At 46.5% G+C, this 17,961-nt stretch overlaps 1 protein-coding gene across 1 annotated transcript; it reads left to right on the forward strand.

Annotated features, from left to right (window-relative positions):
* Nucleotides 1-2,272: 2,272 nt before the first annotated feature.
* On the forward strand, nt 2,273-17,224 carry VASH1 (vasohibin 1). Its single transcript, XM_059850044.1, has 7 exons — nt 2,273-2,548; nt 7,392-7,480; nt 8,572-8,628; nt 9,663-9,737; nt 10,720-11,101; nt 11,512-11,624; nt 12,214-17,224. The coding sequence occupies exons 1-7, from the start codon at nt 2,288-2,290 to the stop codon at nt 12,284-12,286; spliced, it is 1,050 nt and encodes a 349-aa protein (XP_059706027.1). The 5' UTR covers nt 2,273-2,287; the 3' UTR covers nt 12,287-17,224.
* Nucleotides 17,225-17,961: the final 737 nt, after the last annotated feature.

Below are 17,961 nucleotides of genomic sequence, written 5' to 3' on the forward strand. Positions count from 1 at the left end.
GGTAGAAAAAGCTGAGGTACAAAAGGCAATATGAACTACCAGCCCTGAATTAGTGCTGGAGCTCAGAATCAAAGCAAGCATCCTTGCCTCTATGGACAGCTGTGCCTAATTTCAGCCAGGTGAGGCAATACAGCTCTAAAGTATTTAAACTCCTTGCTCCCTGTCCTTTCCACAGTGCTGTTACTGGAAATACACCTGCCCCTGAAGCAAAATGCAGGTGATGTCCCCCAGTAGGCCTGTGCCATTGCATGACTGGCACGCTCCCAATCCTATGTCTAGAGGGACTGAGGACCACTGGGGCAGAAGGGACTGAGGACATGGGAGGTTATGAACTGTTCTTGCAAAATATGTCCATTCAGAGGCTGTAGAGTAATTCCTGTGACAGGCTTTGCTGCCTCTTTAGATATAAGGGGTCAATTTCAACCAACCATCACCTGCTCACAAGTAAAAGGCAAAGGCAATAAAAACAATAAAAACTTTACAGAGGTGATAAATTTGCAGTGCTTAAGGTCCCCATTCAAAAGAAATCCTTATTCAGTGACTTATATGTTTAAATATTACAGAAGTTAATGTAGGCTCTATGAAGTGATGCTGGTGATTTGTTTGGAAGGCAGAAGCAGAGATACACATTTAGCCTAATTTTCCTTAAAAAAAAAAATCAACCTTTCAGCATTTTGGGCAATGTTGAGTTCAACAAAAAACTGTGTTCAACTATTGTGCCTTCAGAAATTGCTCATGTGAGCAACAGCCTACAGAGCACCACAGAAGAAGTGGAATTTCCCTCTGAAATCCTCTACCAAGCTCTGTAAATGCTAGAGCCTGTTCTCAGGGCACATCAAATTCCATGGCAACCGGCATGTATTTCCCCACACTGATGCTGAACCACAGCCTTTTGTTTGGAGGACTAAATGCAAGTATTTTGAGATGTCCTTCAGAGGGTTCCTCAGCAGCTGAGCCAGTAATTTGTATACATTTCTTGTACTTGGTGCTTAAATTACAGAATGCTTTTATGTTAGAGTTTTCAACATGGATTAATACCACAGGGTGGTGAGAAAACAGCCAGCGTTAAAGACATAGCCAGGCTCACAACCATTGCAGCAGGTACACACTGGAGAATAGGCTCACAAATCTCCTGCAGCATGTGGAGAACCTCCCATGAGAGTTCACACTTCTCAGCACTACAAGAGAGCTGAAACAAAACCAGATGATGAAGCAAAACACTCGGTCTTCCACTTGTGGTGCATCTCCAGAGCGTAGTTAGGTACGGTGTATTTTGTCTCTTCCCAGGCAGAAGAGGCCTGGTAGGCCCCTTCTTTGAAGGGTACTGGCTATATATAGCACACCCCTAGATAAGCGGCGCGGTTCCATGAGAGCCCATCCTTCACCATTGCTTTGTGCGACAGGAGCATCCAAACAAGCTCTCCACCCCCAGTGCTTCCTACCTGGAAAGCTCATCCCAGCTCTTCTGTTCCTCAAAGCTATGTCAACACGGATACCTACACCTCACTCCCAGCAGTGTTTCATCGCCTGCGGGGCCGCCCCTGACCCCGGCCAGCCGCCCCGCCCGTCCCTCACGCCCCCGCAGCCCGAGCGCAGACCCCCGGCGGGCAGGCGTGGCCCCGCTGCCCCTCACGGCGACCCTTCAACTGCCGCTTCACGGCCCCGCCCCAGCCCCCCGGGCCCGCTCCCGCCCGCCGGCCCGCCCCCTTATCGCCGGGCCACAGCCACCTCCCTTATCGTCCCTATCTGCCTTATCGTCCGAGGGCAGCGACACCGCTGCTCGCCCGGCCGCGCCCCGCCAGCGGCAGCCCGGCTCCGCCACGGCGGTGGGCGCACGCTGAGACTCGGCCCAGGGCGGAGCAGGGCGGAGGGGAGCGGCGCCCGGCCCGGCACGGCCCCGCCCAGCCCCGCCCCGCCCTGCTCGGGGCTTTGTTCCCCCGCATGCAGCCCCCGCTCGGGAGGCGGCTGTGCCCGCCCGCCCCGCGGAGCGCCCGGGAGGCGGCGCGGTGGGGTCGCCCCGGCGGCAGGCCCGCCCAGCGCGGTGCCCGCCGTCACTGCCGCGGGCGCTCCGGCCGCCGGCGCCTCCCCCGCCGCGGCGGCGGCCTGATGCGGCACCCGGCACCGCCCCGCCCGGCTTTTTCTCCCTTTCTAGCGGCGAGCCCTGCGCTCTGATATCTCCGGGGGCGAGGCGGGGGCGGTGACGCCCCGTGCCCGGACCGCCGGCCATGCGGGGCGCGGCCCCCGGCGGCCCGGCGGTGGGCGGCAGGCGCTGAGTGCGGGCGCGGCGATGCCGCTGCCGGGGGGCGACGGGGCCGCGGCGGCCAGGCAGCCCCCGTCCGGCGAGGCGGCGGCACCGCGGGACGAAGAGCAGCAGGAGGAGGAGGGCGAGGAGGATCTTCGCGACGGCGGCGTCCCCTTCTTCGTCAACCGCGGCGGGCTGCCCGTGGATGAGCCCACCTGGGAGCGGATGTGGCGGCATGTGGGCAGGATCCACCCCGAAGGGGATCGGGTGGCGCAGAGGATCCGGGGCGCCGCCGACCTGCCCAAGGTGAGACCCCCCCACCCCACCCCGGAGCTGGTGCGGCGCGGGGTCCCAGAGGAAGCTCCCGGAGCGGACCGTCCCCCACAGGGCGGACGAAGGGAAGGGGGAAACGGAGGCATCCCGCTGGGAGGAGGCGCCCGCCTGTCCCCTTAGGAGGCCGGTCTCTCCGGCTCGGGAGCGATCCCTGGGATAAACGGGCCCCGGGACTGCTCTGCTGGAAGCGAAGCCACACTTTAACTTGGAGTGCGAGAGGGTATCTATGGGGCTCTGCCGTGCCTGGTGCGCCAGCAGCACCCTCTTCTTCTGCGGCCTTGCTGGAAAACGGACTTCAGGTAGCTAATGTGTGAGCAGCCTGGAGGGCGAAAGGGAGGAATGGGCAGTGGCTAAAGAGAAAGACTGGATAAATGATGAAAAGATGAGGAGAGTTAAATTTAGAGGAGCCCAAATACTTGAGGTGGGGGTTTGAGACAGACGGAAGTGAGACTTTGCACCTGAAGAAATCTGATTTGGGTACAGTCTCCCACACCAAAAGGCATTCTGAAACAGAACTGTCTGTCAGAAAAGACTTTTGATGCCAAATGTTTTAAGAGGAGTTAGCAAACGCTTGCAGAGCTTATTGCTGGTGGAGGGTCAGGTGAGATTTCTAAGCACATTCCTGGCCTTGCTGCAGAGAACTCTATGAAAAGAGGAACCACTGACCATTTCACTGAGCCTTGTACCATACTGAAACATTTCAGTGTGAACTCTTGTGATTGTTGCTATCTGTATTGCATCTCAGCTGGAGAAAAATCTCTCCCTTTTATTGGCATACTGTGAACAAAGGACACTGCAAACATTTGGTGTGTCACTCCACTGGCAGGTTGTAAGAGTATTCCCATGACTCTAATAGTGGAAATTCAGATACAAAAAGATGATGCTTTTTCATCTCAGTTTTTTTTAGCAAGGACTTACCTCCTTGGGAAGGTAATTTGAAGTATGGAAGAACATGCTATTATATACTACACAAACAATCTATACTGCTTTCCATGAGGAATTCTGGAGAAGTATGTGATACAACATCCTTTGTGCAGCAGAGTCAGAGGCATCAGTGGCAGCAGCTGGAACAAATCCTGAGTCCTGATTACAGTCCCTATTCTAACTCCACTAGACTTTTCCTTCCTTTTCAGATTTCCTTCCTTTCCTGTGACTTTGTCCTGAGCCTAGGTGAAGGCTGAAAACATGTTTCAGATCAGTCAGAACACACACTACCTAATTTCCTAACCATAAGGATTGATTTGGTCAAAAAAGGTGAGGGAAATGGAAGAAATCAGCTGACAAACAAGACTCCAGTGAATGATGGGTGGGGAGATACAGTGTTCAGTCCCTTGTTTTCATCTTATCTGAAGAAGTTCCACTGTTCTCGCTTTAGAGTCTTCATCCAAGACGGTTACAATTAGGGGACACCAGTGGTCTGAGGTCTTGTGATAAGAGGCAAAATTGGGCTGTTTTGTTTTGAGAGTTGTTGGGTTTTGGGTTGTTGAGGGGTTTTGTGCATCTGTTAGCACCCCTGGGAAATAGATCTGTAAGCTGTATTCAGCACTCTGCCACCTGAGATGCCATTCCCAAGCTCACTCGCCATACATCTGTGAGGATACTGGAGTTCAGGAAACCACAAGGATGGATGAGCTCTGTTTCCTTAGCTCCTTCTCCCCTGTAGGGATGTATTTTCTTTCTTTGAGTGCTTATCACTACTTGTCTCTGTGCCATCAAGTTTCTTTGAAAGGCTGGTGCAACAGATGAGAATCAGGGCAGTAAGTGTACTGTGCAAGGCTAGCTCCTTTTAAAAGCCAGGTTCTCTCCATATGCTGGAGGGTGAATAGTCCTTTTTAGGTGTTGGGAATGGGACAGTGACTTACCTACTCCAAAATTTTGGCCATGGATCATAGCCAGCATTATGTGTTGGGGGAAATAGCTCTCAAAAAAGCTGTCAATAAACTAAAATACTATAAAATGATGGCTGGAGGAGGCTGTGATTAGACACGTGTTTACAGATCAGCTTCAGGTGCTGTGTCTCTCACTGGAGTCTGAGAGCTCAGAGAGCTCCTATAGTCTCTATTTCCTTCCAGTAGACTTGGGGTGAGTGCCACTTTCCTATAGGTTGTGTTTTTTCCAGCAACAGGGTGGAGTACTGCCATGCTTCAAGCTGCTGGAACTATCAAATGGGTCCAAGCTGGAAGTACAAAGTGATGTGTGCTTGGCTCATAAAGAAATAATGGATTTTAAATGAGATGGTTATGAGGCCAACGACAGTAAGAGTTGCATCTAATGGATTCAGAACAAGAGACCAGAAAAAATAATCTTTTTTTTTTTTCAGTCAGGCTCTCAATCAAGGCTGATACTGCTCCTGTGATATTTGCAGAAGGAAGAGTAGAGGGAGGAGCTTGGATACACATAAGTACCATAAAAGAAACTGTTGCTAAACTAGGCTGGCCAGAAGAGCACCTCTGTGATACCGAAAAGGGTGGAGCTTTGCCTGTGCCTCACTCCCATCTACCTTTCCTCACATACAGCATGGCCCACTTGTAAATGAAAATCTAGGTTGTTCTTAGGATCCCCTTTCTAAAAGCAGAGTCCCGATCCCGTGCATATAGACAGCCTGCCAGGATGCCTGAATCTAGGAGTGGGGTAATGCAGCTACTCCACACAAGTGATGAGGGATCGAGGGTGTGTTCATTTGGTCTGCTAAGCCTGGCAGAAGTTGTATACTTTGGGAAATCTGGGCTCTCTTCAGCTTTCATAATAGCTAGAGGGAAGTCAAAATAGATCTGATTGCCTATCTTTTCTGTTATAAATAAATTCTTCTCTGCTTTCTGAAGGACTGTGAAAACTAACTAATATTTATAGCTCTTTGGAGATATGCCCTGGATGATGCTGGGGAAAAAAAAATTTTAAGGTTCTCTTGTCCTGTCAGTGTGGAATTGAGGGATGGAGACCTTATTCCTCTACTTCTGCTTCTATTGTCCTATTAAAATGCTATAGACCTGATGCAAAAAGAAACTGTAGCCCAGTCTGGGCTGCAGGCCCAGATCTGAGAGAGAGCACAGTGTACTTTCATCAGTTTAATTACTTGAGGTGCAGGAGGCTCTTCCACATTAACTAGTCCCCTGCTGAACTGATTGCCATTATGCTGTCTCAGTGTTGCACAGTCCTTTGAGAAAAAGGAGATTGGGGGTCTGTACTAGTAAAGGGAGGAGGAACTACCCAGAATCATTAGTCTCTGCTGTCAACATGCACTTAATCTGTCTGTCTCCTCTGAAAAGCATTAGTCTTCATGCTGAAGAAAAAAAATCAAAATTAAATAGTCAGCCTGCCCTGATTGTTACCTCTTTCGTTGTTTCTGCCTGGAAATTATTTCCTATGACTCAGTGTGTCAGCTCACAGCATCCAAACTGACTCAGCTCATGCACTACCAGAGATGGCTCCATGCCTGTGCCACTCTCTGGAGCCTTCCCTGCTCCTGCTGCAGCTGAACAAACCAGTTTCACATCTGCTCCCACCATGCCTGTGCTGCCCCCTGCGAGTGAGGCATCTGGTGCCTCTGTGCGATGTGAGAGGCAGCACCTCAAGGTTAAGCAGTCTCTGTACACGGCCCTTGTACCATGGGGGAGCACAAGCAGAGTGCAGCCATGTGGCCAGCCAGGAAAGGGAACTGAACTGGCTGAAAACTACCCATGCTCGCTGGCTCAGCTTTCAGTTGGTCCAGGGGCCTGACCTGGTTCACCTGTCACTTGTACCAACACAGGAGAGAAGAAGGAAGTATATGGAAATGAGTGGCCACATAAATACACGTGAAGGGTGCGCTAAGCAGTACCACTGGCTATGAAACCATGTCCAGCAGAGGCAGTTGTGCATAGCAGAGTGGAAGGCTCAAAGGAAGAACTGGCTCTGACTCACTCTTTCATAGCTGTGGATAGGCCAGCTCTGGGGGAAGTCTGAGGAGGAACTGAAATGTTAAAAGCCAAACAGCTAAGAAAAGATGCAGTCTCATATTAGCAAGGCATGAGATATCTTTCAGGGAGAAAATATTGGGCTGTTTCTCCAAGCCTATCAGTCATCCCAAACTTGTGTCTTCTTTTTGTTTGTCCTGTAGGCAGGTCCCTTCTTTTTCCTTAGACACATTTTCTCAGCTGCTGACAAGACTATGGTTATCCCCTGAAAAGCAAAAGGTGAAAATGGTGAGGAAAATCTGACTGGACCCATAAGGCTGAGGCCTCAGAATGGGACAGCAGTCTGAAAGGTGAACATCCAGAAGTCATTCTCTGACCATGTAATTCAAAACAGCAGATACTGCAGGGCAGGGAGTCATGCTGTCAAGCCTGTCTTCTAGTCAGTGTCACCTCATCTGAAATGCCAGGAAGCAGTGAAGGACCTTTCTACCTTTGCTTGCAGGATTGTTCCACACTCTGGTGATATTGTAAAACTCATTGTCCATTTTTCCCTCTTTCTTTTATTTTTGTTTTGTGCCGTTCAGTTTCAATACTCAAATAAGGCCATGCTCCCTCTGATGATTCCTTTCCTGTCTTGTATCTTGCCTTGTCAGTTAATTCTATCTATTTTGTCCAATGTAACATTGCATAAATGCAGGACCTTTTCACACAGTTTCTCTTGCAGCTCTGTGGTGATGCCTCATTCTGAATCCCTTCCCAGCTTCCATTGTGGAAATAGAGGAATGTTTCTGGTGTGGTCACTTTGGGCAGCAAAAAAGGTCTGGTTTCACAGGAACATGCTCCCTATAGCTATGTGTCACTGAGTTCAGCAAGAAGCTGGAGAGGTTTGGAAGAAGTGATTTATGTTCTGCTCCTCATTTCAGATTCCCATACCAAGTGTGCCTGTGTTCCAGCCGTCTACCCCCATCCCTGAGCGCCTGGAAGCTGTACAGCGCTACATCAGGGAGCTTCAGTATCCTTTGCTGTTACCTTACTCACTGGGGTGATAACCCAGGAGGAAAGAGCAAGAGGACTTTCTTTCCCTGTGACATACAGAAAAGCTCTAGTTGTGGCTGGAGGAGAAGTGAAACTTCTTCCCTGAAAACAGGAACCTGGACTTGGGATAATGTTTTGTTTTGCTGCTCCATTTCTTTTCTTTTTTTGCCCAAGTTACCTTCTGTTTCTGTTCGCTGCAGGTAACAAATGAGCATGTTGTCAAAGGCCTTTCCCCACTACCCACTCTTCTAGGTCAGTGGCTTTACAGTGGTATTTCATTAAAAACACACATATCTGAGATCCTGACAGCCAAGTGTCAGATGTACTACAAACTGCATCACCTCATTGTTAAGATGTGGGTGAGTTGTGGTGATGGGCAAACCTTCTCAGGTCATCCTACTCAATCACTCTTCTCTGTCTAAACAACATTCAGCCACCCTGCTTTTGTGCATCTGTGGTGTGCTGCCCCTTTATATGCAGAGCTGCCTGTGTGGCTGTGTTCTGGGAATGAGATTTCTCCATTCCTGTTGTGCTGGAGAGCAGGTATATGCCATGCAAACACAGTGTAATCTCACTGATGAGATACAGATCTATCTCTGGCTTCAGCCCTAATTCAAGGTAAGAAGGTTGACCTTTTGGCATCTTTCACCCATTCAGGGTGGTTGTGCTCTGGATTGGATCCCAGTCAATCTTAGAATAAGGTACCATGAATTGCTCCATGTATTATGTGTAGATTGGAGCAGGAAGAGATTTATCAAACTGTTCTGCCCTGGTAACTGGAAAGCTGAGCAGAGCATGTGCTGTCAGCATAAACCTTTGGGAATTGGAGTGGAAGCCCATGTGTGGGTAGGAGGAAGAGAAGAATTGACAAGGAAATACAGTGGAAATAAGGAGATGTGTAAGTGGGATAAATGTAGGAAAGGGAGGTAGGGATTTTCTTTTGTTGCTGCTACATTTGTGGGATCATGACTTTGCTGTGAGAATAGTAAATAACATGAACATCTTTCAGACAAGTTTTCTTCAAACTCTACTTTCCAAGCTGCCAAGCCCTTAACTTCTTGCTTCCAGGTACAATCACACTGGGACACAATTCTTTGAGATTAAGAAGAGCAGACCTCTGACTGGGTAAGTACTGGCAGCCTCTACAGCATTTAATCCTTTCTTTGTTGTTGGAGCCCTGCTATACACACTGCATTTTCTCCATCCCTTGCCCAAGGTCTAGTGGCACTTAGGGCTTTCATTACTGCAGCTGCATCCTGCTTAGGGTAACTTTATTGTCTATTGCCTGGGGCATAGCTGTGTGTGGTCTTTCTCAAGAAAGAGAGTAGGGATTTTTTGTCATGAATCAGTAAATCCAGTAGACCAAAGATAATGTATTGCAAAAATGTGCATATTCTGCCTGTTTCTAATTGGAATGTAACTATATGAACTTCTGAGGGATTCTGAAATTAGGTCCTACCCTACAAAAGCTTTGTTAAAGCGAAGTATCTTTACAGGTCTGATTTCATAGCGCCTGTGAGTGCTTTTGCAGAATCTAGGCTCACTAAGCTTTTGGTGACTCATACTTTGAACAAGAAATTCCCTTGTTCCTTTGGGAACTGCTGTGGCCCAGAAGTTCCTGGCAATAAGCACTTGATGTTCATTGACTCTCTTGAAGAGCATATGGAGAATCTCCCAAGACTGACTTCTTACTATTGGTCTAGTCCATAGATTTATGTGGGTCTAAATGCCTTGTTTTGTAATCAGTCCAATGTCTCCCCCGTGGTACTCACTGAGTAGAGACTAGGGTTAATGCCAGAGAAGAAGGCCTTATTGTCCTTGAGCCTTGTGTGGCAAAGCTAGTTCTAGGTCCTTTGAGGGTTTTACTTGTGGACACAGTGGTGCTGTGGTCTCCCTGAGAACCCAGGCTGCCCAGTAAGCAGTTTTGCTGCAACTCACTGAAATGAATTCCTTGGAAGCAACAACAGCATGTAGCAGAGACCTGCTTTGGATTTAATATCTTCTTAAAGAAGATACTTTGTTCTGTTTCCTCTCCTCTGTGAGCCACCCTCTCTCCTGGAAACCTACCTTACAAACATAGTACAAAAGGGCTGAACTGGCCACAGTGCATAGCACAAGCCCTCTAATTGTCCTCATCTTTCCCTTGTCCCACTCTGCAGGCTGATGGACCTGGCCAAAGAAATGACCAAAGAGGCCCTGCCAATAAAATGCCTGGAAGCTGTGATCCTGGGAATGTATCCTTTCCTCTTGGAGTTGTGCATGTCTGCCCATCCTTGTGTTTTTGCCTCTGCTTTCTTGCTTGTGACGCTTTGAGGGTGATGATAATATTGTCACCAAGCCCCATGTTCCTCTTTTTTTCCTCCCCAGTTCTCCCATAAAAGCCCACCAATGAAATCCAAATCCAAGCAATTCTCTAAAGTATCAGAACAACTTTGGAGTTGCTCCTCCTTCACCAGGAAGGGTGGTGCTGCTCTGGTCAGCCATATAAGATTGTAAAAGACAAAAGAGCATCTAAAGAGGAGCAAAAACACTAGCTAGAGTTAAGTCAAGAAATCCTTTATGGATTGCATTGTTCCCTTACTGCCTGTATGTGTTCTGCATTAAAATAACTTACGGATCCTCCCCAACTTCTAATTATGGTGTATGTCACTTACTAGCTTAGGCAATACCTTTATTAGTTCTAGATGTGTGTTATCTTTTAAGTACACAGCTTTCCTAGCCATCTTCCAGATTTAGTTTGTGGTACTTGGGCTGTAGGTTCTTCATGCACCTGGAGGGGCAGAGATGGTGAGTGAATGGTTCAAAAGTTGAGGTTGGTGAGTTTTTCTCCTGAAGGTGTATGAAACAGTAGCTAGTGAAACAGATTAAAACAAACTGAGGAATAATGCTGCAGTGTTAACAGTTTGGGGGCTATGGAATACAGTACACTTGAGGTGCTAGCATTGCAATTTCTGCATCACAGAACTGCATCAAAATTAACTTCTCTTTGTTGGCTGTCTCCTTGAAGAGGCCAAATCTGTTTTCCCCATAACCCAGATGAAAGTAGGGCAGCTTGCAATGAGCTGGGCTCTTGACCTAGAGAACAAATCCTGTCTATGTGATGCCTGAATCAATGGGGAATCTGTTAAGCAGGCTGGGAGGGTCTGGAGCAGGTAGGACGTGTCTTGTCAGGAAACTGTTACCACCAGTTATTTCCTGAATAATGGCTGCTGTCAGTTACCTCACCAACAACATGACCACACTGGACCGTTTCCCCATCAGCTTCAAAACCCACTTCTCAGGGAACTACTTCCGACACATCGTGCTGGGGGTGAACTTTGGCGGCCGCTATGGGGCACTGGGCATCAGCCGCCGTGAGGAGCTGATGTACAAAGCACCTGTCTTCCGCACACTGAGCGAACTCATCTTTGACTTCGAGGAGGCGTATCGCCGCTGCTGGCACACTCTGAAAAAGGTGAAGCTGGGCCACTGTGTGTCCCATGATCCACACAGTGTGGAGCAGATTGAGTGGAAGCGCTCCATCCTGGATCTAGATAAGCTAACACGGGAAGACTTTCGCAAAGAGCTCGAGAGACATGCCCGTGATATGAGGCTGAAGGTAAGCAACAAAGATGGAGTAACTCACTGCTACATCATCTGCCCTGCCTGGGTGCTGGTGTACTGGGGGAATGAAGTGACAGGAAACTTTTACTTCTAGATGTCTGGAGTGGAAAGTGAATTGGAGGCTGGGGCCTCTTTCTTACTGAATACCACCCACTTTATACAAGCTGGTCCCCTAATGGATGCTTGTGTGCAGTGCTGCAGTTGTGATTAGGCTGGACTGTATACAGTCCTTGGAGCCATAGCTGTCACTGTAACTTGTTTTTTCTGGCTTTTGCATTTTTGATGCACTTGCCTTGCCTTTTTGTCTTTTTTTAAAATAATAAATTATTGTTAGTTTTTGTGGGTTTTGTTATTACTCACACTGGCTTTCTGCTCATGCAGCTCTTAATTTTATTTTTCTGGCAGATTGGGAAAGGAACTGGACCACCATCTCCCACCAAGGACAGAAAGAAAGATGTCTCCTCCCCACAAAGAGGTCAGGCCAGCCCCCATCGGCGAAACAGCCGTGGGGACCGACGGTGAGTGGGACTGCTGGGCAGGAGACCTATCTAGAACATCTGTTTTACTCAGACTCCACGTTGCTGATTGGTTTTGGATCCTTTTGATGTCCTACTGTGTTTCTTTAGAACAGTGGATATTTCTCTGACCTGCAGTAGCATTCTTCCCTAGTCAGTACCATTGTGAATTTACCATTGCTTAGGGATTTGAGGGGACAGTTGGGTTTTTTGGCTTGCTTGTTTTGGCAGAGAGGAGGAGGCAGCTAAAAGAGACAGTGATGTTGGTAGCTGACTTTTAACCTTACGCATAGGTCTGAGCTCTGGTGTCTCACAGACCTGTGCCTCAAAGAGATTCCAAAAATTATTCTGCTGTCAGCAAGATTGTTTTCCTGATAATAACCTGGGATTCCAGAATGGTCCTCCTACTTCCTAACTTGCATTCTGTTGAGATCATTGGGAGAATTACTGGAGGCTGCAGAATAGTTCTGTCCTCAGTAGTGCAGGACTAAGGCTAAAGCTCTGTGTACCTTTTCCTGTGCTGCCATCTCTATGTGCAGCATCACCTGACTGAAAACAGTTTCTGAAGAGCTGTTACCTTCTTTTCTCACAGGCCATCTGGTGAGAAGAAGCCTGCCGATTCCAAAGCCATGCCAGACCTCAATGGGTACCAGATCCGGGTATGAAGAGAGCTGTGCCTTGTGTGCCTGGCTCTATGGACTTCTTGCTGGCCACAGTTGGGACCTGGATCCACCTGCTGTGATTCTGACAAATGGGACAGGGGAGTGGGAGCAAAAGAGAGTGCTGATTTTCCCAGGTGCTTACTAGTGGGCCAGTCCCAGAGCTGGATCCCATGGGTCCCAGAGGATTCGCCTGCCTGTTTCTGGGAGAGGTGACCATCTTAATTCATTTAAATATTTTTAAAAAAAAAGAAAAAAAAAGAAAAAATATGTACATTAGTGGGAGTTTGCTTCAGGAAGAATATTAAGTGAGTGGGGTCAGTGGACTTGCTATCTTTGCCTTGACAGCAAGCAGATGGAGCATCTTGTCAACAGTACTTCTTCCGTGTGTGCACAGAAGTTTTCAACCCCTGCAAGGCCTGCAGGGCTGAGGGAGAAGTGATGCTGGAACGGGATGGCCCCTGAATCTTGTACAAAAACTCCTGGTTTTGTCATTATGAACACTTTGTTTATCATTGCTCTTGTGAGAGTAGGTCTGAATTTCCTCAGCCTGATTTATTGACCATACAAAGTCTTCTCATTCAGAAAAAACACATTTTGTACGCTTAGTCCTGCCTATTTCAAAGTATTTCATTGTTGCTGAGGGGGTAGACAGTGGAATGCTGGTGAATTGTTGCTGTAGGTCCTTTGGTGGTTGAGTGGATCAGGATATGACTATACCACTGCTACGTGAAAACAGGCATAGAGAGCTCAATTGTTCGAGCAATGGGGGAGATGGGGCAGGTGGGGGCTGGTGGAAAACCTGAACTTCACATCATCTGTTCATCATCCTTCTCTCTATTAACTTCTAGTGGCTGCTACTCAGAAAGCTTGTGGCAGGCATTTCAGTCACTGAGGTACAAGTTTTAAGAGTAAAAAGTTAAAGAAGGATGTAATAATGTGTACAGGTTTTACAAGCATTTTTTCCTTTCCACATGGCTCTTGCTCCTTCCTTTGTGTTGTGTTAGTGCCAGAGTTGCACACACCTGTTTGTAAGCTCTGCTCAAGGAAATTGCAACTGCCTTCCTGACAGCTCACCCTGGAGCCTCCTGAAAGCAGTTCCCCACCCGAGTGCCAGAGCTGTGCTTGTGTTCTGGCTCTTTGGATAGCCGCAGTATGTAACAGCGCCACTTACACTAACCTTTCCCAAAGGGCTGGGCTGGGCCTCTCTGCCACTTGTGGCCTTTACTTCCTATGCTTCTTTTGGGGGAGTGTTGTATTACTGATTCAGCAGTGTAATGCTTGTCAGAAATCTGGAGTATTGTCAGGATCTCTCTGTTTGAGGCCTAGGCCATGGGAACAGTGGGATTTCCAGAAGTCAGAACAGCATGGTCTTAAAGTGGTTTGGATGCATGGATCTGGGGGATGCATAAACTGAGCTTGGGAGTGGGAGTATCCTGGAGAGAAACAGTCTTGTTTTATCACAGCACTGACAAGCAGCTACACTTTCTGAAATACCACATATTTAATTTTGTTAGAACTGAGCTTATTCTTTCCTTTCTTTCTTTGTTAGAAACATGATGGAACTTAGCTCTACTAGTTTTTTTGTTACAGTATTCCTGTGCCTCATCCTCATAATAAGTAGAGCTATTTTGGTGGCAGAGAATGGATTCTTAACCCCAAACAAATCAGCTCTTCTGCCTAGTTAAAGCAGTTAATCCTCGAAGCACCACCCACAAGCGATTTAACTCAGACCTTACAGGTTCCTAATTGCACGTCCTTAACTGTGATGTAACTTGCAAGATGTATCCATACCACTGCAGTCAGTCCTTCCAATCTCCCTTTGCAGTCTGTACTTTTCTGCTGTGTTCTACAACCAGGAGAAAAATCTGCAAGAAGGTGTCAGAACTTGCTGCTGAGCCAAGAGAAAGTAATCCAGAAGAGGATGCCAGTTTCCACAGTACAGTGCAACACCTGTCCACTCCCTTATATTCCAGCTACATGCAACAACTGAAGTTAACAGCAGCAGTGAGCCAAACACCCATTTGAACATGTCCTCTGGTCATTTTTGTGTGGCTGTCAATTAACATATTTAGTGTCTGGATGCTAACCATGATGTTAGCTGTAAAGGCACCACAGCTACCTGTAAATAATATGGGCCACTTGGAAGCCACAAACTGCCTTTGCATAATGTTTACTATGCAGCAGACTGAAAGTTCAGATGCCACTGTGAATCATATGATAAATACAAGCAGCAGTCAGCAAGGGAAACTGTCAGGTTTTATTATAAAGTGGATGAAATCCAGAACTTAAAGAAAATTATAAAAGATGCCTAGAATGCGTCTTCACTATGATTTTGTTTAGTCAATTGGTTAGTTAATTCAGAGTAACTGGAGAGCTCTTGAGAGTAATTAGTAGTTTAATACAGAGAACATTGAATAACTGGACAGACTTGAGCTTTGTTAGATGGAAAGGGGAAATGTGGGGGTGGGAGGAAGACTTTACAACAGATGAGACAAGTGAAGGGTCAGCTGCAAGTTATTGATGCTTTCTTGAGAGCAGGGCAACAGGGGTGTTCAGCAGTGTTAGATCACCAAGGCAGAATGGCTTAAAACAAAATGCTTTGTTTGACTTTGTAATTAAGAGCTTTCCTGCAGGATGTAACTGAGGCCAATAGCTTAGAAAAAGCTATTTAGCTTAGAAAAAGCAAAGGAAATGGATGTTTAAGATATGAATGACAGGTAGAGTTCAAGGTCTCTTAATCCTCAGCTGCAGCTAGACAAGAACATTCTCTTTCAAGATCTAGTTGCACAATTATATATGTTAGGAAGTATTTAATTCTTTGCTTGTATCTAATGTTGATTAACTTTTCAAGATGGACGCAGGAGCAGACAAGTGCGCTCTGCTAGTGTTACCATTTCAAGCCTTCTACTGCATTTCTATGTGTAGGATTCCTGCTCCTTACTGTTTCTGTATCTCCAGTTCAGGAGATGGTACAAGAAACTGTAAAAGGACCACAGAGTGTTCCCCTTCTTGCTCTTGCTCCCCCCATCTTTGTAACAGAATGAATCACTTCAATTCAAAGCTTAGCTTCCTTCCTAACAAAACCACATCCTTCCATGACAGAGAGGATTAATGCAATCTAGCTTTATGCTGTAAGAAAGCTGAGGGTACAGTGCAAGACAAAGTTTAGCACTTCGACTTCTTTCCCCCCCACCTACTTGGTCTGGTTTCTGGTCTGTCTGCCTTTAACCATAAGGAAAAAAGGCTGGTGATGAGAGTCTTTTTCACTTCTGCAGGCTTTAGAGCTACACAGAAGGAATGATAATATAAGTAGTTCTCCTTTAGTGCTGGCAGAACAAGGAAGATGGATCTCAAGGAGTCCTATTAATTTTTTAATACTAAATATTAATTGGGTCGCTCATGTAGCTCTGTGATGTAAAATTTCACTGTTTAGTAGGTCTCACATGATGTCTGCTCTGCAGTACAAGTCCTGTGAACTCTGTGGAAAGGAACTGTGTTTGTACACTAGGAATGGATAGACACTGCCTGCATTTTATGTGAAACTGAGGTGAGCTTTGAAAGACTTCAACAAATGCTGACCTATTACTGGCAAAACTATTCTAAATGTAATGCAAACCTTGAAATAAGAGGCCCTCTTTATACTTTATGTAGACAAGTCCCTTGATACATAGCCAACTGCAATTTTTTTAATGGACAGATTCATTAGTGAGCAAAACTTTCAGCTACAGCATCACTCTGATACAAACTTTGTATATTAAAGAGCAGGGTTGGGTGTCCATCAGTCTGTGACACACTAACTTTTTTTTTTCTGGTAGAAGCTAAAGGAGTCTTTAGGAAATTGGCGTGTGTTAGCAAGTGTTTTAGGTGGGAGTGGAGTCTGTTCACATTGTAGCTTTATTGCTGTTTTCAAATCTGCTTAACAGGATGAATTTTCTTATAAGTATTTCAGGTGAAAGCCTTAATCAGGTGCCTGCCCCCTAAGGCAGAATCATGTGTGGTGTGGTATAGACTGGAACATGACAGTCCTTAAAATTTCAGAGTTTAAGAAACCATAATGAACAGAAGAAAGCTCCTGTTAGCCAAAGGGCAAGAGTCTGGATTAGGCTGGCTTGACCTTGCTCCAGTGGCTCTGGCTAGTCACTTCAGGTGGTTGCTTTAGCTACCTGCTTCTTCTGAATGAAGTATTATCAAGTGGTCCTGATGATCAAACAGTAGGTATAGGCAGGGGACGTCCCAAGTGCATTGTGTGTGAAGTCTGGCTGAAATAACACCACACATCCCAGTGGCCTTGCACTGTTGTCCTGACAACATTTAGACCTGCATTATGGATTTATAACTTTCCTTAACAAAGCAAGTGCTGTTCTGGCTTGATGTTTGCTCTCCCTGAGAAAGGTGGAGATGGCCCCTCTACAGCCAAGCTGAACTCCTTAGAATTTAATATTTTTGTGTGTCTTCTGAGCAGGTGTTTACTTGTATCACAACCACTCTCCTTCAGTGGTGCCCTGGCCCTTTCTGCTCCAGAGCAACTCAGTTCAGGCTCAGAAGGCTCCTGAATCCCCCATACTCTCTGCAGAGCAGAGTTTCCCTCCAGGTCAGGGTTGAGATGGTGCTAGTGGGACCAGAGCAGTCCCCTTCCATGCACACCAGTATTCTACTCCAGCACTGATAGGGTGCTCCAAAACCATTTACATCTTTATCACTGGTACAGCTCAGAACTAAGAAATTGAAAGTTTCTTTCTTTAAGAACAGTATCATGTGTGTCTTTTTGTAATTAATCAGTGTGGTTCTGTGTTCTTACATAGCCAACACAGAATTTTTATTTAGATTTAGGTTTTTACTGCACTTCCCATGGCCTTCATGTTGATACTTCTTCCAGCTTCCTTTGACACTTAGACAATAAAATTCCCTCTGTACTGCTCTCAGCTTGTGCAGAGAAAACAAGATGTCTGTACTGTCCTTCTTTTTGCTTTAAACCTTCCCATTACATGTCAGCAGAAAGTCAAAGGGATAGCCTTGAGTGATGGTATCAGGCAAATTATGTAAAGATGTACTTTACTTGATACTCTAGCGGTCATGGAAGAACCCTTATCCTCCTTTAATCATCTGAATAGGTGAGTATGTCTGTGCACACAGAGGCAGTTGCCAAAGTACATATGTGGCTGTTTAGCAAAGGCTAGAATTCATGGTTTCCCCCTTGAATTGCCATCAGTCAGGCTGGATGGGGGGAAAAAAAAAAATCAGTACAGGCAGCATCAAAAATTTCACTCTTACAATACTGTACCAAACAATACTCTAAGAGTTAATACAAACTTCTTGCACTGCTCAACTTTTCAATGTACAATTCAGTCTCCCTTCCTGGCCTGAAAAGCAATTCTCCTCAAAGTCTGTTTAGTGACCTTCCAGACTAATGACCTCACCAGGACTTCTCAAGACAAATGCTGGGTTAATAAAGGACAGTCAGCTGCAAGATTCAGTGCAAGGATTCCCAGCAAGGGGATCCAACTTTATTCAGACTATCATCTTTCAGGCATAACATACCCTCTCTCTAAGGAAATGAGTAATAGCCGGGACCAGGGCCAGGATGTAGGCAAGCCTACAGTCTGTATAGGAAAGGAATAAACATTCTCTGACCTGTTAGTCCAAAGAGAAAGGCACATGCAATAGTCCATCTTAGCCAA

The sequence above is a fragment of the Haemorhous mexicanus genome, chromosome 6 (genome assembly GCF_027477595.1).
Source record: "Haemorhous mexicanus isolate bHaeMex1 chromosome 6, bHaeMex1.pri, whole genome shotgun sequence".
Taxonomy (NCBI): Eukaryota; Metazoa; Chordata; class Aves; order Passeriformes; family Fringillidae; genus Haemorhous; species Haemorhous mexicanus.